Here is a 24,520-nt window from a genome sequence, read left to right on the forward strand (position 1 = left end):
CAGATCGCCCGTGGTCCGTTAAATTGGCGTTAGACGAGGTGATAGAGCTGGCAGAAAATACGATGACTGCCAATCCTGCTACCCGCTATCTGTTTTCGCGTCGTTCAGGTTGTATTTGATTTTTTAGAAGATTGAACACGCCTCAGCAAAGCTAAAGAATAGAAATAGGAAAGCAAACGTGTCCAAGGCTAGGACTTGACAAGCATGAGGTCCGTCCTCCGGGCACCTACTTTAATGGTTGTTACTTTCAGCATCGCGCGTTTCCACCTCCGACCGTACCAGAAGTATTTACGTATTTCCTACAATTTACGGCGCCATATTGGGTGGCTCCCCACTCACGTCTACCACTCCAGCTACTTGAGGCCATATTTGTAAAACCTCCTTGCTCGTGGTATACGGGAACGTACAGGTCAGTCCATTGTGAGCAGAAAAACGCGAACGCGTGGCACGCCGCGCGTCGTCCGCTGTATCGAACCACCATTTGGCTTCACACGGGCACATCGTGTTCGGGTGTTGGACCAAAATCCATTTAGATGGGAAAAGTGGCGCGCCACTAGCCGGTCATCTGGACGCTATGAACATGGAAGGTAACGAGTTTCTAGAACAGTCTTGGTCACATCGAGCTCTCTTTAGCTGACGCAAGCTTCGCGATCGGACGTTGTCGGGCGATAGACTGAATCGCTCTTATTCCGCAGTTGGAGCGGGGCGTAACCTAACGTCAGTGGGTCACACCGAGAGCAGCCTATTTCGGCCTTTGTTATATTCAGGGCAAAGACCAGTGATACCCGACTGCGTCGTGGTCAAAACGTGCAACGGCTCAAAGTCCTGATTCGAAGTACAAGGCTGCCACCGGTGAATAAAAAGAATTACTTAAATGAGGTCTGATGCTGACGTTGTCTTGCTTTTTGCGCCACTCTGGTAGAGTGAGTGAGAAAACTTCACTTCGAATCGGTACGATACGAGTCCGGCGAGTTAGTGGGCTGGGGCACCCGCCAACGTTACGGCCAAGAGAGTTCTGGTCACCCTGCGGCTTTCTTGGCCCGCTGGACTGCCTACGGGTCTCACCGGGTGAATTTGTTCTCACTCCATCGGGATGTGCATGCCTCATCTTATTGCGAGTAGGCTCAGAGCAGCGCCATGGTGCAGGAAGCGGCGAAAACGAAGCACATGCGCGACAAGCACCTGCGTGAAAAGGCCGCGCATGCCTGCTGACGTCTGCTCAAACTACCCCTGGCACCGTTTCGCTTCTGCTTCACCTTGCGATAGCTAGTGATCCCTCACGCACTTCAATTCGCCCACTGCTATCTGATATCTAGAAAGCATATGGCACTCCACTGCGGTTAACGGAAGCACAATAAAGCCAAGTAAATCACGAAAGAAATTGCAAGTTAATAACTGAAATTCGGAGTAGCAGGCAACGAAAACGCTGAACTTCACGAAAGTCCAACTTCCGCACGTAAGAGCTGAACCCACCTCTACCCTATCACGAGGTGGAGCCATCGTACTGAGCGTCGTTCTGCCGCTCTCCTGCATGCGTTAGCGGATGTGTCAAACCTAACCCTGGGAGTGTTAAGCGCCAGTCACGGCCATGGCCGCCGATATTGAACATCGTTAGGGTCTCGTATCTTGAGTAGCATGCCAGCTTTTGTGAGCTACATTATCGCATCAAGACTTGATACCTTCGCTATGAAATGAGCGAGAATAAGGCAAACGAAGAAGGTCAACTTTTTGCTAGCTACAAACTTAAAGTCACATAAATCCAACAGATAAATAGGTCAAGGAAAGCATAAGCGAAGTAACTGTTTCTAAAGGGACTGCACATATAAAATTTACAGAAACTATGCGCTTGTTGAAATCAGCGTTAAACGAAACTTGTGAAACCTGAAAACTAGACGGGAACACATAATATGCGTGCAAATTTTATCTTAAGGAACATGCAGAAACTAACTTCGCATTCTCCTATGACCGAAGTACGATTTTATTTCGCGGAAACGTACTTCATTTTCTGTATGGTGCTTTGCAGAAAATCTTACTTCTCTGCTTGGCAGGACGGGAACACATGGAGACGCGACCTACGCGACCGCTGTATACAATGTCTCCGGGATTTGCCTACTTTACCAAGCGAGAGACCGACGGAGCAGCCGCCCTAAACCACACGCACCAAACAATAAAAGAGCTATGCACTTGACGGCCTATACCGGGTGTTTCAGTGAACACTTTAAATTTTTTAAAGAATTGCCTGTGGCATATAGCACAATCCTAGTCCATGAGCTGGTCTACTCGAAGAAGTGGACTTACGCAAAATATTCAAATGCGTAATTGACTCATTCACAAAAAAATGCAATAACTAGTTTCTAAGTAATTACCGTACGGCATATATTGCAATATAGAGATTCTAGCCGGGTAGTTCGCAAGTCGTATCCACTTGGAATAATTGACAGGATGACACCAATTTCGAAATACTAACTCCGGAACTTTAGGGAAAAATGCATCGGTGTTCCAGTTACCTTCGTACTTCAATGCATAGAAACATGTTTTGTTAAGAAAGTAAGCGGGACGATACTGTACTTTTACCGCATGTTCGAAGGTGCATACGTCGTAAAAAGGGCCATCGACCGAATTATTTTGCAGAGCAGGGCATGCCTTGCAGTCTCACCCGCTAGAATTTGTAGAGAGAGAGAGAGAGAAAGGCAAAGGAAAGACAGGGAGGTTAACCAGAGATTATCTCCGGTTGGCTACCCTGTACTGGGGGAGGGGAAAGGGGAAGCGATAGGTGAGAGGGAGAAGAATTAAAAAAAAAGAAACTACACACACACGCACGTACACACAAACTGTTTCTGTGGGCACTGTCACGCAGCCCGCAAAGGCGTTCCTACTGTGATGCAGTGCACCGTACAATCCTGAGTCACACAGTGAAGTCACAATCTGTCAGAAAGTCCAGTGTCTTTTAAATACCGCAGCAGTGCCTTCATAGCCGATCGCGCTGATGTTCGCGTAGGCCAGTGTCCAAGGATCTTGTTTTCTGACAGTGGGCGCTTGTCCAGTTTGTCTAGGGTGGCTGAGAGGACTGCTCTTTGCGGGTTGAAACGAGAGCACTCACAAAGAAGGTGCGCGATTGTTTCATTGCACCCGCAGAAGTCACAAAGTGGGTTGTCGGACATTCCGATAAGAAAGGAGTACGCATTTGAAAATGCTACTCCAAGCCATAGACGAACTAGAAGGGTACAGTCGCGTCGTGGAAGTTCGGGCGGAATACGGAGTTGTAAAGTAGGGTCCAGGGTATGAAGTCGTGCACTTCTGAAATCGGATGAATTCCACTGAGCTAATGTCAGGTCGTTTGCCAGTACGGCAAGTTTTTTCGCTGCGTCGGCTCTCGAAAGAGGAATGGCAACGCACCTGACGCCGTCATGGGCAGATCGGGCAGCTGCGTCTGCTCGATCATTGCCGTGTATGCCGCAGTGACTAGGCAACCACTGATATATGATATCGTGTCCTTCGTCAACTATGCGATGGTGTACTTCTCTAATCTCTGCGACGAGCTGTTCATGTGATCCATGGCGCAGTGCTGAGAGTACACTCTGTAGGGCTGCCTTGGAATCACAGAAGACTGACCATGCATGCGGTGGTTCCTCCTGAATGAAATGGAGAGCCGCACGCAAGCCTACAAGTTCAGCAGCTGTCGTTGATGATACATGCGACGTTTTTAGCTGTATTTCGATGGATCTTGTTGGTATCACCACAGCAGCAGCTGAACTTGCAGATGTGACTGAGCCATCGATGTAAACGTGTACGCGGCCGCTGTGCACCTCATGTATAAGTTGTAATGTGGCCTGCTTCAGGGCAAACGACGGCATGTTAGCCTTTTTAGTGATTCCTGGGATGGTGAGGCGTACTTCAGGTCTGTGCAGGCACCATAAAGGTGTGGATGGTCTTGCTGCAGGCATGTAGTTCATTGGCAATGAGGTGCGATTGGCAACAATCATACGACTGATAGCTGCGTGTGGCCTTTCTGCGGGTAGAGCGGCAAGGTGGTGAGAAGGTAGTCGGGCAACGTGGCGAATATGCGCTCTGAGAGCGTCGGTTACCAAGTACGTTGTTATTGGGTGATCTCGAGCTATGACAATCGTAATTGTAAATTTGTAATTTGTAATTACAATTTGTAAATTACAATACGTGCTATGAGGTCATTAGTCAAAAGACTAATTAGCCATTTTTGTTAATTAGTCGATCACGCATTTCAACTTTTTTCAGCAAGTAATGTCCGCCTCTTTGAGTAGACCAGCTTATGGAAAGAATAGTTCTATGTGCCACAGGCAACTTTCAAATATTTTTGAAAGTGTTCGCTGAAACACTTTGTTTCAGTGATAACATTTAGGCAGCGTTTGGTGCTTCACCGCGTAATTCTGTAAGGAACAGAGCCAGCCAATGGCGCGTCTGAACAGGTAGGACGAATGGCTATACATATAATGTCCCAGCTAGCCTTAGCCAAGCTGTTTGACGAAGCAAAAAAGGAAAGATTAGAATTAGAAACACTGCGCGAGATACGATTTTGATACCTACGGCATTTGTCCTCAGACCTCTGGTGAGTGAAGGCCATAGGCTATATCATTGCATTTGTCATTGTGTTCTTTTTATTTTTTATTTTCCTTGAACAGCTTGGCTAACGTTATCTGCGACACACGATATAAAGCCAATGTGTTACATGCGAGCTCTACTGCGGGGCTATTCTGCAAGTGTCCACCTAGTGGACATGTCCATTTCGTCTGCTGCCGAAATGCTGATTGGCTCAAGGCTCCCGTCTCCTAACGTGTGCCCTGCCCCAGCGAACCAGAACTCCAGCAGCAGACGAAGTGGACTTGTCCAGTAGGTGCACACTTGCAGAATACTGCCCCTCCCCTGTTTGACCTTCGGCAAGGTAGAAACAGCCGCCACAGTCCGTAAAGTCCGATAAAGTTGACAAAAAAAGTTTGGCTTTAAAGAAAATGGGCCACGGAAAGATCTGTAACAGCGAAGCAGAAGCAGCCGGCACATTGTCAGCCGGGTTATTAACCGACCTCTTCGTGGAAGTCCTTGCAGAGTTGCGACCGGTGCTTGGGGTGCCTCTGCAAGGGCCGCAGCTCGGCCGCGCTGTGCGCGTAGACGCAGCCGGCGCCGAAGCTGCAGAAGCCCTGCTCTTCCAGGTGGTGGCACATCTCGGTCTTGTAGCGACTGGAGAACACCGTCGACCACCAGGGCGGACTGGGAACAGGCCGAGCGTCGTGTGGGTCCCGATTGCTCATCACCTGCCTCGCCACTTGTCGCATGAGTGACACATGGCGCCGCTGCGCGAAAGGGAAAGGGCGGCGAGGGGTTCTCACGAGCGAATGGGAAATGAGCGATCCAGAAAGATCCGGTGAATAAGTACGTGGTGGCTAAGAGAGTCACACGAAGGATATTCCTTTCATGCTTTTTGTCAACATTGCTCACGTTGAAAATTGATTTGCAATTCTGATGAATAAGCATTTGCGCTATTCATTGATGGCTTCGAAGGCCGTCTGCAACAAAATTTCTCTGACAGGTTCGTTAACGTGAGTAGCACTTAGATTTTAGTAACATTGAGAAAAGCATAGGGGTCTAATGGCCTGATTCTTTAATTAACGATATTTCGAAAAGACCCTTAGCAGATTATGCGAGTACCTGGTGATAACCAGATATGAAATATACCTGAAATGCGCACGCGTTCTGATCTAGCGGCCGCGCCTGGCAGCCTCGGTGCAAGCACTCAACCCAGCACTCTTTCGAGCACCGATTCTCAAGCGGCTCTCGGTGTGCGTCATGTGATGATGATGATTGAAGTTTTTTGGTGCAAGGGCATCTAAGGCCAAATAGCGGCAGGACATGTGTTTTGATTTGTCAAGATTGTAAGTTTAGACTATGACCTAAAAGAAAGGCTGTATAGAGGACTACACGTAAGCTAGATCTATAAATACTAGTACATCAATTCTAAAGTAATTACTAAAAGTAGATATAAAGCCTTAAATGAATTCGCTACAAGAACACTTGTTAAATTATTCTGGGTTGTCCGAGTCCCTTGCTTTACAATTCGTGCTCACGCAAGAAGTGCGAGAGCTCAGGCATACTTTTGTGCATCAGATTGTACCTCACCTGTGAGGAAAAATCTGATGGTTAGGGTGGAATGAGATTATGTCTAGATAGTTAACTTGGGCGAAATAATTAAGCGCTCTTTTAAAGTTAAAATGTGCATCCTCTGATAAGAACATCGAGGGATGGAGGGGGGGGGGGGTATGTGGTGTGAGTAGAGTTCCCTAAAATGAGCCACTGGCTCTCGGTGAAGTTCAGGACATTGCATGAGGACATATCGGACGGTTAGGTTCTCACCGCAGCGTGTGCACCTCTGTGGGTCAGTTGCAGTCTAGAGGTGTGTGTGTGCCATAAGTGTGTCCTATACTGAGTCGTGCCAGGGTGACTTCGGTGTGTCTATCAAGCTTTAGTGGAAAATATTTGGTTAACTGCGGTTTAGGCAGGTGCAGCTTATTTTCAACTTCCTTGTCTCATTCAACTTGCCAATGATTGCGGAGCGCCTTTCGTACCGCAGGTTTCATATCTACACCAGGTACCCAGCTTACATCAATTCTATCCCGATGAGCCGCTTGTCCAGCATTTTTGTGCGTCATTTCATTGCCTGCGATGCCAGAGTGGCCTGGAACCCAGCATACAACGAGAGCAAGATTTTGTTAATACGCTACGTAAATGCGTTTAAGGAGTGGTTTAATACAGGGTTTCGACTTGCTTTGGCACAGGACAGGGCTGTGATAACGCTTAAGGAATCTGTGTATATTAGACTTTTCTATCTTGTGCTGTACACAAGATAGAAGAGTCCATAATATACAGATTCCTTTACACCATTGTAACAGCTTACAATGTTGAAGAGTACGCATTTGGGCTGGTTCGTTCATGATTACGAGCAATAAAAACAGCGCTAAACGACGGGACGAGTGAAGGGACACAGACAACGGCGCTGTTGTCGTTGTCAGCGCCGTTGTCTGTGTCCCTTCACTCGTCCCGTCGTTTAGCGCTGTTTTTATTGCTCGTACAATGTTGAGTCTACCGCGGTAGACTCAACATTGATCAGAATGCTGTACGCTTCCGCTGTAAAGGTGCTGCTATGGTTATGCAAGGTTTTAGTCGGAGAAGTTTAGGCCATGGGCTGCACATGATACCTAAGTTACAGACTGAAGTGTCAGTGAAAAATGCCGTAGATCTACACTTGTCTTCAAGGGCCGAAAAATTTTTCTGGATGAGGGCACTTGGACAACTCTTTGTTAAGTTCTGTAAAGGACAAGTCACAGGCACATTGCTCCCAAGGTGGGAGGGGTTCAACATAGTCACTTTCCTGAAGATCTGTGAAAACAACTCCGAGTTTTTCTGCAACAGATATTACTGCTAACGGGAACGGCGGGGCATGTGAAGGCCTGTTTAAATACAACTGATTTGTGGACTGATCACCTATGAGTGATTTTCTTTGATATTTTAGCGACATAGTTCTTATTGCATAGGTGACTCCGAAACATGTACGCTGATAATCCAGTGGCCACTGATCCGACTCTGCATAGAGACTTTGGACAGGGCTCGTACAAAAGGCACCAAGTGCTTGGCGGATCCCTAAGTGATAGACAGGATCGAGTAGCTTAAGTATCGTCTTTGATGCTGACTCGTACACAATACATCCATAGTCTATGCGTGACAACACAATGCTTTTAAAAAGAGATAGGAGGAAATATCTATCTGTTCCCCTTTACTGGTGAGATAAAATCTTTAAAAGTTTCATAGTTTTAGACATTTCAGCTCCAAATGTTTTATATGCTGCATGAAGGTTAGCTTACTACCGAAGATTACACCCAAAATTTTTGTTCTTTTCTATTTACCAGGCTTCTCCCATGCATCGTAATGCAAGGGTCAGGACATACCCCTCTTCGTCTAGAAAAAAGCACACAGGTAGTCTCTTCTGCACTGAATCTAAACCCGTTTTCGTCTGCCCATTTCGTGAGCCGATTAACACTTAACTGTACCTGGCATTCACATATCGACAGGTTGCAAGATTTAGAGCTGATTTGTTTGCCGTCCACATAGAGAGAATACGGCACCATGGATGATAAAACAGAGCGGAGAGAGTTCATTTTGATTATAAAAAGTGTGTAACTTAGCACTCCTCCCTGTAGTACACCGTTTTTTTTTAACAAAAGTGCGTGATAGTACATTGCCAATTCTTACGCAGAACTTTCAGGCAAGTAATTTCACAAAATGTTCAGCATACTACCACAAATTCCTTAGGACGACAGGTCTTGTAGAATACCGTATCGCCAGGCAGTATCATATGCCTTCTCAAGATCAAAGAATACGGATAGACAGTATTGGCTGTGTACAAATGCATCACGTATATAGGACTCGAGGAGAACAAGATTATCTGTTGTAGACCTCGCTCTTCAGAAGCCAGATTGGTGAGGGTCCAATACACCATTATATGCCAGAAAGTAAACAAGACGATGGTTAATCATTTTTCAAATACCTTAAGTAAACAGCTAGTGGAGTGCAATTGGTCTGTAATAGTTAACTAAGGAAGGGTCTTTGCCGTGTTTGAGTATTGGCAGGACTGTTGCCACCTTCCAAGATGAAGGTATATGACTAGTTGCAAAAATCTCATTGTATAGACCTAAGATGCAGTTTAGGGTCTCACCAGGCACATTTTTGATTATTTCATATGTTATTGTGTCAGAGCCTGGAGCCGAACTGCCACAAGAGCCCAGGGTAAGCTTGAGTTCATGAAATGTTAGTTGTTTGTTGTATCCTTCTGATGACTTGTTTGGACGTAAAGATAGAATAAACATTAATGTCCAACGGAAAAGGTGATCCACCCACCCCCCGACACGCAGGGCAGGGGGCGAGTGCCGCCGCCTCAGATGCAGGCTGGGAGGTCTTGGGTCCCAGCAGCTTCTTCAGCCAGTTGGACGAGGCGGAGCTGGAGCTCAGAGTCCGAGCTGCGCAGCAGGGTCTCCCAGGTGTCTCTACTATTTATTTTGTGCGTTCCCCCGGGAGAGTACGGGCATTCCCATATTATGTGGTCGAGGGTCCCTCTCGCCCCACAAAGATTACATTTATCGCTCCTGGCCTCGGGGAACATGTGGTTCGCCATAACCGGGTGCGGATATGTGTAAGTTTGTAGTCATCTCCACGCGACTGCTTGTTTGTTGTTTCATTTTGGGTCTGGCGGGGATACCAGTCTACGAGCCAATCTATAATGCTGCGTGATCTCCCCATATTTTAGCATGCGCTCTCCGCTCCCTCGGTCATCGAGGGGCCCCGTAGCGGCTCGGTGGTAGAGGTCTCGAGCCAGCTCGTGGGCCGCCTCGTTGCCGGGGACGGCTTCGTGCGCCGGAGTCCAAATTATTTGAATTTTTCTATCTAGCTTTCTCTGGCCTAGGATTCTGGCCGCTAAGGGCGAGATCCTTCTCTTGCTAAAATTTTGTATGGCAGTTTTGCTGTCACTGATCACAAATTTCGCGTCCGTTCCAGCGCAAGCTAATGCGATTGCAATTTCCTCGGCAACTTCTATATTGCGCCCGCACAGAGTGACAGCGGTCACGGGAATACCCCGGCCGCTGACGGCCGTTGCCACCGTAAAACTGCCGCTACCTCCCGCCGCGTCTACGTAGGCCACTTCATGTTCCGAAATGTTACCGAATCTAATTTTTAATGCTTCAGCTCGTTTATGCCTCCTGTCTTTGCTATGTTCCGGGTGCATGTTTTTTGGCAGGGGGGGGAATAAACAGATTTTTTCTAACTTCCCTATCTACTTCCACCTTTTGGGTGGCGCCGCTGTCCGGATTTATTCCAACTTTGGCCAATATGGCTCTTCCTGTCCTCGTGGTGCTAAGTCTCAATTTGAGAGGTTCGCACCGCTTCCGCCAGTTCCGCCCATGTGTTGTGCACTCCTAAAGCCATCAATCTCTCTGTTGATGTACACATGGGCAGTCCCAGCGCTCGTTTTACGCATTTTCTCATTAGAGAATCAATCTTTTCTTTTTCCACCACTTTCAAATCGAGATATGGCGTTGCATAGCTCACCCGGCTGAATATGTACGCCTGTATTAGTTTAATTAAATTTTTCTCCTTTAGCCCTCGGCCTTTGCTGGCCACCCGCCTAATTAGACTCATAGTCTGCATTGCGTGATTCTGCAGCCTCTTGACGGTCTCGCCATTGTGGCCGTGTGACTGGAGAATCAGGCCTAAGATTCTAATTTGCTCTACTATTGGTACCTCTTTACCCGCCACTTTAATTTTAATCTCCGACGGTGCCTTGCACCTTAAGTGTTTCGGATTGTATATAAACAATTCTGATTTCTGCGGTGAGCATGCTAGGCCTCTCTCGGCCGCGTAATCGACTATGATGTCGGTGGCGGCCTGGAGCAGGCTTTCGACGGCTGAATCACTTCCCCGGTTGACCCAGAGGGTGATATCATCCGCATATATACTAAATTTTAATCCCTCGAGCTTTGCCAATTGGTCGGGAAGTTCTCTCATAGCCACGTTGAAGAGTAGGGGAGACAGCACTGATCCTTGGGGCGTACCCTTACTCCCGAGCTCAATTGTGGGGGATTCCAGCGTTTGGAACCTCATGCAAGCAGTTCTCCCGGTCAGGAAGTCTCTGATGTATCGATATGTCCTGGTACCTACATTAATCTTGCTCAGCCCTTCCAGGACTGCCTCATGCTTTACGTTGTCAAAAGCCTTCGTGAGGTCCAGTCCCAGAATTGCTTTTGCATCTTTAGACCTTGAGTCTATTATATCATGTTTGATTTGGAGCATGACGTCCTGCGTACACAAGTGAGGTCGGAACCCGACCATCTCATGTGGCCACAGATCGCCCTGCTCCATAAAGCCCATCAATCTGGTCTGGACGACGTGCTCCATCAATTTCCCCACGCATGAAGTTAAGGAAATTGGCCGCAAGTTTTCCAATTGCGGAGGCTTCCCGGGTTTTGGTATTAAAATAATGCTTGCCGTCTTCCACTGTTGTGGTAGCTCGCCTTTTTCCCAACATTCCTGCATGTACTTCGTTAGATAACTAATGGAATCATCGTCTAAGTTCCTAAGCATTTTGTTCCTTACCCCGTCAGGGCCCGGAGCCGACTTCGTTCTGAGTCTTACAATCTCTGCTCGTGCTTCCGCTTCTGTGATGGGGGCGTCCAACGCCTCGTTAGGCACTCCACCATAGTCGGGTAGTGGAGTTCGCGATGTTTCTCCCACGTACGTCTCAATTAATTTCTTCATGAAATAATCATCGTTCCCTACGAACGCGTGCCTAGCTTTTGCCAATTTTATACCGGATTGAGTTTTCGAGCTTGCGGGGTCCAACAAGTGCCGGAGGATGTTCCACGTCTTGGAGAGGTTCATGCTCCCTTCCATTTCGTCACACTTGTTGGCCCAATTTTGTTCGCATAATGTAAAAGTATAATCTTCGATTTCTTCGATGCCTAGCAATCCTTCTGAGGTTGCGGTTCCATTTCTGATTTTTGAGACGACGCTCCATGCTTTGCTTAGCTTCCCACATATGCAGAAGACGGCTGTCCGCTATCTCCGGGGCGTTATCCCCTTCGAGCGTTTTTGTCATCTCTCTTACGTCCGATTTGAGCGCCGTCGTCCATTCCTCGATGTTTCTGATGGGCCCCAGTTCCTGCGCTCTCCTGATATCTCTAAACTTATCCCATTCAACGACGGCCAGCGCGCGAGCCCTGCGCATTTGAAGGCCCTCTTTCATTATCGAAACAATTATGTAGTGGTCGCTGCCAAAATTTTGATCCGAATTATGCCATTCTAGATCTTTAATGTTTTTCGAGAATGTCAGATCTGGAGATGTATCCTTACTAACGCTATTGCCCACCCTCGTTGGACTCTCAGGGTCCGTGTGCAGAGTGAGCCCTATGTCATGCGTATCTTCCCACAGCTGTCTGCCTTTCGGGCTTTGGTGCGGGTACCCCCATTCCTGGTGATGTGCATTAAAGTCCCCCACTATCAACAGTGGCTGGTTGCTTGAAATTTTGAGGGCCTTGCGAAGCAGAGCCCTGAACCTCACCTTCCTCTGCCTGGGTGAGCTGTATAAATTTAGAAGGAATAAACTAGGGTCCTTCTGTTTTCCGGTTAGAATTTCGACAAACACGTTCTCGATCTCTCTCGACTCTAGATCGTGTTCAATGGCCGCGATATTTCTTTTCACGAGCGTTGTGACCGAGGATTTCTCCCCCCTGCCACTATGAAATGCCTGATAACCTGACAGTTTTGCGGGTCCTCCAGTTTCCTGGAGGGCAATCGCCAGAGGAGTCGCATCTAATAGCGGAAGGTACTGTTGCAGATTCGACCGCTTGCGCCGGAAGCCGCGACAGTTCCACTGCCAGGATTATTTTCAGCTATTGTTTTATGGCATAAGACCTTATGGCGTAAGAAATCGGAATAATTTTCCGAGCTTGATACTCTCTCAAAGTGCTCACCAAGAGTGTTTGCTTGGTCTTCTATTGTATCACCAGAGCCAGTGACAAGAGGAAAAGAATTTGGACGTTGTCCTTTAATTTACGTGCCTTATTGTTTACGTTGCTAACATCAGTGTGAGTTTGAGGATACGTAGCGTGTCCAACTTTCTCCTTTGGATATTCGGTGGATACGGCGGCGATTTGCTTTGCACCTTTTAAAATTTATTAGGTTTTCTGTTGTGTAGCGTGAAAATCTGCTCCATGCTTTGTTCTGGCTTTGAAATTTCACAATCTTTGTTCACCATGGTTTTGGATTGACTTCATCTTTGCAGAACTGAAGTATGTAGTTTCGAGCAGAACAGAGGATGTGTTCAGTGATGTAGCTGGCCAGTTCCTCTACACCTAGGTGGTCCATGTCTTCCAAGCACAGTTTACATATGTTTCTAAATTTCGACCAGTCTGCACTATGGAGTCTCCATTTCCTGGAGTAAGCTGGTCCATCGTGCCACTTTGTTGCTTCTAGGAGTATTGGGAAGTGATCGCTCCCATATGGATTGCTAATAACACTCCATTCCAAGTATTGAAGTGATGCTGACGCTATGGCTAAATCTATACATGAGTACGTGTTATGTGTAGAACTGTTAAAAGTTGGCCCTTTCTTGTTAAATAGAGAGGCTGTCGATGAAAGAAGGAACTTTTCTATTGCTCGTCCTCTCCCATCACATCTTGAGTCACCCCAATACGTGCTGTGAGCATTAAAATCTCCAATTACTATATAATCGGCTTTTCAAATTCTGCTTTGTCAAAGCGTTCATCACGCGATATATATATGGAGCAAATAGCTAAAAGTTGGTTGAATATATAGCCCGAACAGTCACTGCGTCAAATGAACTCTGGAGTGATACATGCTAGGATGCTACTGACTTTTGGGCTATGATTGCCACACCACCTCAAGAAGAATTACCATTATTTCTGTCTTTACGGAAAACTGTACTGTCTTAAGAAGTGTCTTGAAGTGTCGACACATTTCTGTGTCGACTTTAAATGCTTTTCTTCAATACAGAACAGTCGTTGCTGATATTCCTCTAGTAGATCTTTGACGTCATCTAGATTGCGAAATAAGCCTCTGGCATTCCACTGAATTATTTGTGTAGCCATATCGAGGAAGATTTTTGTTTTCTATGTTCAAAAGCACGTGGTACAGACAGAAATGTATACAAGGGCGGTAACCGTTCAGGTTACCGGTCCCTTTTTCAGAGCAGTTACAGGAGTTTTATCCCTCCTAGCACGCTCTTGAGAGCGCTGACCTTTCGGCGTCGATGACGCCAGGGTTCTTTGATCGACCTCCATGGCCTTCTCTGAGGTGCTGGGGGATCGTGAACTAGGCGCTGAAACTTGCGTCCCAGGCCGTCGAATTCGGTTTAGCTTTGGGACCTGCGGAACCGAGGTCTGCAGGTCCACCTTCGATGTTGATGGAGCAGCACTTGCTGCTGCCACCAGGGGGGGCAGGCGGAGTGATTACCGGACCACTATCACTGACCGCGGTAGACTCCCGAGGGATTTGTGACTCTGCCCCCCGTCGCGCAACCTCGGAAAAGCTTGAGTGATCTAAGTATGAAAGGCGTTTTCTTGCTTCGTGAGATGTTATATTTTCTTTGATTTTTAGTGCAATGATTTCTATTTCTTTCTTCCATTTAGAGCATGTCCTGGAGTAGGTTGGATGGCTTCCATCACAGTTCACACAATGTGGAGATGAGTCGCAAATGTCTGATGGATGATCATTCGAGCTGCATTTCGCGAAAGTCTGCCTTCCTCGGCATGTCTGGGATCCGTGCCCATACCTCCGGCACTTAAAGCACCGTCGAGGATTTGGAATGTACGGCCTAACAGGTACTTTGATATAGCCTCCATCCAATATACTAGGCAGCACACTGGTACCAAAGTTTAGTACAATGTGCTTTGTCCGAGGTTTTCGTTATTCCTGCGGGTTAGGATTCTTCCTACCTCGATGACATTTTAGTCCTGAAAAACTTCAAGCAACTCTTCGTTACTAAGGTGCATGAAGTCATCTCCAGAGATTACACCACGGCTCGTGTTCATGGTTCGATGTGCCGACACAGTGACTGCTACATCGCCAATGCATTTGAAGTCGTTCATTTTATCATATTAGGTTTTATCCTTTAATTCAAAGAGCAGGTCTCCATTGTACATCTTTTTGGCTTTGTAGCCAGGTGCTATACTGTTTGCGAGGCGCTTCGCCACCAAGAAGGGGGGAAATTTGCGCACTCGTGTTACCTTCACTGTGTATGACATGGTACTTAGAGAAGTGTTCCGCATTGTTTGTCACAAAGAACTGGAAGTTTGCATCGGTGCGCCCTCTTTTTAGAGGGCGATCAAGGAAAAGTGGTAGTTCAAGTGATATAGGGGTCTTGATTTCGGCAGCAGCGCCATCCGCCCACCACCGAGCCCAACATGGGGCGGAGCAAGTCTTACGAGTAAGACAAGCCCTCGCCAGTTGTACGGTGCCACTATAACGCAATCTGGAGTACCCAAGGTTGGCCACCCACACAAGGTTAACCCTCGCTGCCAGGAAAGTCGGAAATAAATAGAAGAGAGGAGAAAACACGAAGGGTTGAAAGGAAGAGAGAAAGACGCAGAATGGAGAGGGGAACAGGGAAAGGCAACTACCGATTTCCCCCGGGTGGGTCAGTCCGGGGGTGCCGTCTACGTGAAGCCGAGGCCAAAGAGGTGTGTTGCCTCCGCCGAGGGGCCGTAAAGGTCCAGACACTCGGCATCAGCTAAACCCCCAGGACCACCTGTTCCCCGGACACGGCAAAGCCGCGCACTGTTAGACGCGGCAGGGTCCAACCCCCATGTGCTCGAGTACGTGGTGTGCGTCATTTCCGGTGAGCAGTAATCTCCTGCGGTTCTTTCAGTTTCGGTATGAGAAAAATTCTATTTTCGAGAGTTCTTTGTGATGTGTCCACTCGTATCATCTCAAACTTAGAATTGCGCCCGGAGACTACTTTACAACTGTGCTATTAGAAACGAGGCTTTTATTACGCAGTGAAAAATTTTTACTAAGTACTAAATTTCAGGCCAAGTCATTTACGTACAGGCTGCTTGCTTGATGTCCGTGCACGTGACGCAGGTACACAGCGAATCTACCAGAAAGGTGTGGAGGGCTTTTAAATTACAAATATACTTACATAACACATAACAGCATGAATTCTGCGTTTACCTTTCGGTTGTAAGTTTTCAAATATAGCATAATTTAACTTACACAGATAACCTAGTTTTATTAGCACCAAACGTCACTTAGTCGGCGTTATTCCTCAATCATTTTGGTTCTGGGTGTTCGTGATAGGAAAACTAAATTGTGCGGAACGCGCCTGAGCGCATGTTGTTAACACCCGAGTTTAATCTATACTTGTCAAATACTACGCTTCCTCCCCGGATCTACCGGAAAGCTACCGTGAATTACCGACTGGTCTAAAAGCCGTGAGAAACGGAAGCCATATGTTCAGACCCGCATGAACGACCTCAGCCACTCCGATATCTAATTTCTATACAGCCTATCTGTCTTATTCGCAGCTGTCTTCTGAATCTAAACATGAAGTTCATTCCAACTGGCTTTGTTAAATTATTTCACTGTTCCGCTTGCAAACGTCTACCAATTGAATGCATTTAGTGATGCCGCAGAACTCGAAGCGTTGAATCCCAGTCGAATCAGTTTTGCAAAGAATAAAAAAAACATTTTTATGAGCACAATGACGTCTGATAACCACTGACATTTGAATCAAAATCACAATGTGATGACTAACAATGTGAATTCAAGAAGCCGTTGCTCCATCATATCAAAGAGCGACTTTCGACCGCTGATATATAGCTTTTGAATAACAAACTGCGTTAAAGAAGGCCATTTTTAAAACAACTTTCCTAACTTTGATGTCACTCTAGAAAAATTCACCGGTCGGTAAATATTAAACTCTCGCTAATCAGACAAGACAGCCGCTAAATCTAGCTACAAAATTGCTTAAATGGCGACAATCATTACAGACCGGTAAATTATAGAAAGAAGCGCCATTTTTTTTTTCTTCACTGAAATTTGGCTTCAGCTGTTTTGTTAGATCGGCCAGTCTGTCGCTGACAGTGCCTACTTTCAGAACTGGAATTGAGTCGCCGAAGCATAGACGCTCTAATATTTTATGACGTCAATGCTGCAGTAAGCGACGCAGACGTCCGCTTTTCAATTTGCCTTTTATGGCTTACCAAGCATCATCTCAAGGGAACAACGTTCGCTTTCTTATAGCATAAGCGTAATAGAGGTGTATTTAACACTTGTTTATGGTCTCTGCAGCGCAGAGGCCTATGGGCAATGCTTCACTAACATACTGTTGTCTGTCTAAATGATTAGGTGCTAAATAATCAAATTAGCTTTTCAGGTTTTAGGGGACAGAGGTGGAGACCGGAGGAAGGAAAGGCAGGAAGGTTAACCACAGTTTGTTCTGTTCGCTACCCTACACGTGGGGAGGGAGATGAGGGAGTGGAAGAAATAGAAGACAAAAGTCCTGATCGTACTTTCACATGAACTAAGCCAGGTGCAGCGTACCTAAAGTCGGGTGCTTGAGTCTGTCCCCTTTAGCTACTCCACAAGAGCTCGAGTGGTCTTCTGGGCCGATGAGCTGAGGCCGGGCTCCCAAGGCCTTTGCTTCTGTAAATGGCCTACCGTCCAGAATATTCAGGCTACAATGGAGACGTCTGTCGTTGTTTATGCAAGCGAGAACAGTGGCACAGAAGATGGCCAGTGCTCTCTTCACACTAGCAGTTAGCGCATATGGGTGAGTCCGCGATTCCAATGCGATAGTTGTGGGAGTCAGCGAAGGCCACTCATACCCACAGCCGACACAGCTATGTTGCGTCGCGTCATGAAAGGTTCAGGTAATTGCAGTTCCAGTGATGGGTCGAGGCTGTATAAACGACGGTTATAGTAATGCGGAGTAGGCCAGTAACCCAGCGTGATGGTACGTTCGAGATCGCGAAGCCTTCTTGCAGCGTGTAATCTCAATAAAGGTATAAGGAGTGTCGGTGCTCCAGCTTACGCACGCCGGACAGCGTCATCGAAGAGGTGATTATCAACGATGCCACAATGTCCAGGCAGCCACTGAAATATGTCATGTCCGCGTTCAGAAACGCAATGACAAATTTCATTGATTCGGAACACCGGTATGCCGTAGTTTCCACGCCGTAACCTTCGCACTCTTCGGAGGGCTGCTTCCGAGCGAGAAAATAGTGCCAGTTTGTTATGTGGTTATTTTGAAATGTATTCCACGGCAGCACGAGGAGCAGTCAGTTCGTATCATACAGATGTGATGTCAAATTTGACGACTGAAGGAAATCGTCGCCGTGGTTTTACGGGATAAAAGCACGATATGATTATGAAGCACGCCTCCGGATTCATATTGAGAACCCGGGGTGCGTTTAACGTGGATTAAATGCATGGTACACGGGCGTTTTCGCGTTTCCCGCCCCTCGAAACGTGGCGGCCGTAATCGAACCCGCTACCTCGAACTCAGTAGCGCAACACACCATAGCCACTGGGTTACAGTGATAAGGTAGTACTAAATAGTGATAGGTCTGAAATGCGAATAGTTTAAATCTAAATGAAATGTAATTATGATAGTCTCAATATTGACTAAGCACATTAACTGATGATCCCCTACGCGCGTGCGCAGCCAATGCCCTCACTGCGGTAAAGCATGGGCTCCGAGAGGATCTCGGAGGCCATAGTTTCTGTAACTCATCTTCCAGCGTGTGCCAGCGTCGCTCAGAAATATTTAGATAGTCCATTCGTCTATCCATACGCTGCTATACAACGTGAATAACGTGCAGCTACCCTTGCTTTAGACTTTGTAATAGTGCAACATATCTCGCTCTCGCTTCACCAGCGATAAATTGCAGGAAATCGTGATTTAGGTTGCGCACTTACCACTTCTTTCTTTTGGCGAGGCCTCTTTTCTGAACCAGTCATTGTGCGAGCTAGATGGAGTAAAAGAAAATCCCATCAGACTGTGAGCACACAAAACAATTCACCTCCAAAATACTATCAGTGACTCAATTTTTAGAAATGACCAAACGAGACAGAAGAAATTAACCGTAGGATGCAGGCTTGAAATGTTCAACAGTCGTTTTACAAGAAGCATTGCTGTAGCCAACGCTTCGACATGAACAGCTTGCCTTCGTTAGGGCAGCAACTGCTTTCATTGGCAGAGATTGTACGTATGCGTATCTGGCTCTCTCGCTCTCTGAATGGCGGAGCAGGAGGTACAGAATAAGCTGCAGTATTTCGTAGAAGCGCTACTAAGGAAAGCAGTTGCTACCATGACGAAGACATTCGGCTGCAGCGACCATATTCCTTATTCAACCACCACCGATGTTGAACGAGATAAACGAGATATAATGTCATGTGAAATGCAAAGACGACACTGTTTAAGCCGTTTTACGCCTCACTATCCTTTCAACGGGCGGCCTGTAATCATCGCACGTTGTATAGCAGCCGGACACTTTTTACACATGTATTTTATATTGGCGCATGAATTTCGAGAACGCTAATGTTAAAACGGGTATTTATATTGTTACGCGAACGAAGGATTAAGAACTGGCGACTATTTACAAGGTATATTTCCAACGCATAACTGCAGCGCTAGCAAGTTCAGTCGACAGCTCGAGAGCCAGAGAACGTTCGTCGTCTTCGTCGGGGCGCCCGCCTGCCTCGTCTACAAGAAAAACGCAATATGCATGGATCAATATGGACCGTGTATTGAAATATTAAAAACGGAAAGCCCAATACCGAGGGGGCGAGAAAGTGCACTTGCCCCATCGCGTTCATTGAATCGACATCCTGGGTATCGTTTCATTTTTCATATATATTACCTCGTAACCTATAGCCCGATTGACCTTCTTAAGTTCTGTTGGATGTGTACAAAGATTAGTAGCACAACGAATCGTAATGTGTAATTTTTCCTTTGTAACTGCTTCTCGCAGAAATATCAGAAGTTAATGAATTAAAGTTAGGGCATATTAACATTCCAGTTTCTCGCGCAACGAACGTCCACATCTGTGAGTATAGTAGTGTCGAAGTGAAAGTAACTTTTAAAGCAGGGTCTTCAAAATTAAACTCTGCAGTTGCGCCTGTCAAAACCACAATTTGGCCATAATGCACGCCGCAGCGGGGCACTCTGGATCAATTTTGAGCACCCGGGGTTCGCTAACGTGTACTCAAACCTAAGTACACGAGCGCTTTCGCATTTCGCCCCCATATATCTTTGTTACCTCATCTTTAGGTTACATTATTTTCAACATTATCTAGCACTTCTTGGCCCCTATATACTATGCGTATCGACGTGCAGGGAGCACCGGTACAGCGAGCGCACTGGAGACGCAGACGCCCACAGCAGCGCTGGCAGCGCCACGCCACGGTGCTTTGTTCAACTGCAATCTGCTAGAGAAAGTTCTGTCGCTTTGCTGTAGTCCAAGGTCGCACTAAAAATCAACGATAAATCACTGAATCGTAAATTCATCTCGTTCACTTGACGAGAAAATCATTAATACGGAGGGTGAAAAAGCCTGAGGTCCCTAGTTAGGTTTCGTGCCTAAATTCCAGGGAAGGTACGTCAATGCGACGTCAATGCATCATTTCTAAACATTTGGCCGAAGTTGTAAAAACCTTGTCAGGTTGTCTCCGGCTTTTAGAATGCGATGGAGTTCTTTACATGCAAGCAGTGAATTACGTAGACGCTAGAACAGGCTGTGAAAATTAATATGACGACATGGCGAGCCAATGGGGCAAATTCAAGGCAGTGTCGAATCTCCACCATAGTACGTTCTTACGTATTTTCTCCCTTATCAGGCCTCATATTTAGGACTTGCTTTTCTTGCGGTTGCGCAAGCGTTACCTCCTTAGGTAGCTCAACTTGAGGCACTCAAAGGCAGGCTTTCAAACTGGGCACACGTAGGAATGATAACACAAACGCCGCTCAACCTAATATTGCGCCTCAACTTGATATTCTTTGGTGTCCATTTTATGCTGAACTAATGAGAAGCTAGTTTACGCTATTCAAGTATTCTTCAGGAACTACACCCTGTTCTTTTTAACGCATACAGTATTTTTTTTCTTATAGTAATGAGCCCTGCGAACGTGGCGTAATTGCGGACCACTTTTTCTGTCTTTCTCATATTCCCTTTAGTCCTTTCCCCAGCACAGAGTAGCCAGCCGGTATTTACACTGTCTAACCTCCCTGTCTTTATATCCCTTGTTGTCTCTCTCTCCCTCTCTCTTCCTAGGTGAGGCGGGCATACTTTGCCGCTAATAACGTGAGCTTGAGAACACTGATTGACAACAATTCATTAATTACATTTTTATTAGCGCCTGGGAGGCAGTCTAATTGACACATTTGGAGGTGACCACGATTCCATGCACACCCATGTTTAAAAAATCTGGAAAATCACACGCAACTCCAGATCATTATCAGCCTATTTTTATATCCACTGCAAGACGAAGGCAGCTCCCAATGATCCCCAATTACCCATGTCTTGCGCTATCCGATTCAGACTTGCGCCTGCGAATTTGCAAATTTCATCACCCGACCTAGCTTTCTGCCATCCTTGACTGCGCGTACCTTCCCTTCGCACCTATTCTGTAACTAATGGTCTACTGGCTATCTACTCTAGACATCCCTTCCACTCTCTTTTTATCCCCCTTAACCCTTCCCCCCGTGCAGGGTAGCCAACCGGCACTACCTTTGGCTAACCTCCCTGCCTTTCTCTCTCTCTCTATCTCTCTCTCTCTTACTCTAGACAGTACCATGGCCTGCCCAGCTCCATTTTTTTCTCTTAATGTCAACTACAATATCGGCTATCTGCGTTTGCTCTGATCCACAGCGCTTTCCCTGTCTCTTAACGTTACGCCTAACACTCTCGTTCCATCGCTCTTTGCGTGGTCGTTGACTTGTTCTCGAGCTTTTGTGTTGACCTCAAAGATTCTACATGATATATTAGCGCTGTCAAAATGTCATGATTGTACACTTTTCGTTTCAATGACAGTGGTAAGCTCCCAGTCAGAGTTTGGTAATGCCTTCCGTATGCGCTCCAACCATTTTTTCCTCTTTAAATCTTCTCATAATCACGGTCCCTGTGAGTAACGGACCTTGAAAACATACTCGTGCACAGGCTATAGAGGCTGAATGGTCATCACGAATTCGTGTTCTTGCAAGGCTACAGAACATTGTCTTTGCCTTTGACATATTAATCTTAAACCCTACACTTATACTTTCAGGTCCTCAATCATTTGTTGCAATTCATTCCCAGCGATGCTGAACGGGACAATGCCATCTGCAAACCAAAGGTTAGGATATTCGGATGCTCCTCAGCCATCCCAGTCTAATAGCATGAATACCTCTAAGCATGCAGTGAATAGCATTGGAGAGGTTGCATATCTTTGCCTGACCCCTTTATTCATAGGTAAGCTTCTGCTTTTCTTGTAGAGAACCAAGGTATTCTAGATACTTATCAAATTTAAAAGCTCAATCGAGGCAATACCGAGACGGAGCGCGTCCCACTGCGCGCCATGGAGGGCAATGCCCCGTAAAGAGGTGTGGGGCGAAGTGAGAATGATAGAACGCCGCGGCAAATCATGACCATACACACAGCTGCGCACGCTTCGTCGCGCTTGTCGCGCCTGTCGGTGCTGATATGACAGCGTAGATGCCGTTTCAGCGCTCCCGCTGGATTGACCTTGGAAATTTGATGATTAGTATCTCTAATTAGGTGCGACTCGAGAGTTTAAATAAAAATGAAGTTGCAGTAAAATGCGACTGTCTTGAATTTTCCTGTTTATACAACTGCTCCTAAGGCACCAATTAAAAACCTAACTTTTAACGATTCTTCTGAAGCTTACGTCATTAGAGGCAAAGTGTCTGCCTTGCCTGGGATCTCTTTGGTTCGCCACATTCGCAGCGCTTTCAGTCTTGAAAATTTATCGTGTAGAAAACCCTGTATTTTTGTTGATTTCGCGGTAGCGCTTGACCACTGCGAGAGAAAACGAAGGTAAAGGTTTGATATTCTCTGTCAAATTTTGGCGCAGAAATTGAAGGCCTGGTAGATCTATGAATAGCCTATTTGCTATATACGCCACAGCTCGGCATCATGTGACCTCAACAAAACTTCATCGTAGCTGTGCATGGCTGTGGCTAAAACTAGTTGCGTTCTGTTTAACGACTCAATGGTCATATGAACAAAAAGACAACGAAAAAAAGAGCACCATGCGCGGAGTCACGAATCCAACTTGTGCATAGTGACCACTTTATTCTTTGGCGGCTGTGCAGTGGCGGTGTCTGCTTTGCGTACTTTAACACTGCGGATGCAATGCGTCATAACCTCATCAGCGAATTGATGCGTCAGAAGTGCGTGAAGTTTTGTGATCGCATTTATTTATATTTGGGAGTGAACGGTTCGCGACAGCTTCGCGAAGGAGCTGTAATGAACCCGGTCAAACCGATGTCACTTAAACGCTCATGGACGCGTCATGTGTCGCTTCGTAGGTATGTGTGACGAATGCTGTTAAGTGTTGCGCTCAATAGTACTGCACTTTCGGTTGAGAGATTCGAACGCCGGGGAACACAAAGTGGAGGCGTGGCTGCTGGCATCCGCGAACGGTTGATTATGTATGTGATTTTATGGCGCAAGGGCCAAACATGTCCAAAGGGTGCCATACACATGGTGATCAGTTGTCAGTGAATCGCGTATAAAATGGGGAAATGCACTGCATATGGAATATGTAGGATCGTAGCACAGCTGTAAAAAGGCCTAAAATCACTCGTAACTTCCGCAAACTACACAACTATTCATAAAATGAATATGACTAGACATGTGAGCTATGCGACCATAAATGTTTTGTGACGAAGGGCTGATGTAGTAAAACGTGGCTCAACAGGGCGCTTCGTGCACGGTTCTCTTTACATCAAAGGCAGCGTCGTGACCTGCAAGCAAGCATGAAGATCTTCCACTTCATTTGCCGGAATTGTACGGCTACATCTAAGAAAGTGCTGGAGTCTAGAGGCGTACGTTTGTCCGTAGATGCGGGAATTCATTCACGCCTACCCGGTAGCCATTTTTGGTTACCCTCACGAAGTGGTACAAAAAAAATTTCTGTAAAGTCCGCCAGTTAGTCTGTATACCAGCTTCCTTGTTTCTGAAGTGCAAGGCAACGTTACTAGACTAGCTTCAGTTGTAAAACTCCCCGCCCGCGCGCTTACAGCCGCTGTCGCCACTTTTGTGACAGCCGCCAGAGGGCAACGCTGTTCCATCGGGCTCCACTGCAGGCGCCTCGTCACAGCCTTGAGCTCGTGCGGACGGGCCGCCGTTGGTGCGTGTTTCACGCTCGCTGGCGTTCCCCTTGTCCGAATCAGTGAGACCACGAGAAAGTGATATTCACCTACAGCAATAAGATTTATCGCGCCAGTTCGTTAATACTGAAAGAAGGGTAAACTGCACGAAAGGAAGAAACGCATACACCGAAGCGCAGAAGCTGCGTCTCTAAATGTCGTGTGTTTCTTCCTGTCGTCTTAACGTTTCGCGCAGTTTAGGCTCAGGAGCCTGAATATCTGGCCAAAGTGCGTGATTTTAGGATGATCTTTATCCCCACCGAAGCTTGTCACCACGCCAAAGAAGCGCTACAAAAGGAAAGATAAGGTCGGTCTTTGTACACACAAGCCACACACACACACACAAAAAAAAAGAAGCCGGATTTTTCATTCCGTCAAGATGCTTAATCAGCGAAGCTGAAACGTGCGGCCCCTGTGTTTAGCACTGGGTAAATCCCGAGGGTTCATTAAAGTATTTCTCAGTTATGAGGTTGCACACACAATCGGCTGCGAGAGAGAACGACGTCACTTGGTATGCCCGCAGTCCGCAGTTGTCGCTTGCGTTCGATGTCTCGAGTT

General features: G+C 46.6%; 1 protein-coding gene across 2 annotated transcripts in view; it reads right to left on the reverse strand.

Moving 5' to 3' along the window:
- Positions 1-24,520, reverse strand: part of LOC135916843 (mRNA decay activator protein ZFP36L2-A-like) — a 70,791-nt gene that overhangs the window by 18,712 nt on the left and 27,559 nt on the right. The window contains exons 3-4 of one of the 2 annotated variants that reach the window (XM_065450271.1): positions 18,511-18,560; positions 5,055-5,321 (exon numbers count right to left, since the gene is read on the reverse strand). In XM_065450271.1, the coding sequence (XP_065306343.1) occupies positions 5,055-5,321; positions 18,511-18,560 (317 nt within the window). The remainder of the gene's footprint in view (positions 1-5,054; positions 5,322-18,510; positions 18,561-24,520) is intronic. The other variant, XM_065450272.1, reaches the window with a different exon arrangement.

Source organism: Dermacentor albipictus, chromosome 7, assembly GCF_038994185.2.
Source record: "Dermacentor albipictus isolate Rhodes 1998 colony chromosome 7, USDA_Dalb.pri_finalv2, whole genome shotgun sequence".
Lineage (NCBI taxonomy): Eukaryota > Metazoa > Arthropoda > Arachnida > Ixodida > Ixodidae > Dermacentor > Dermacentor albipictus.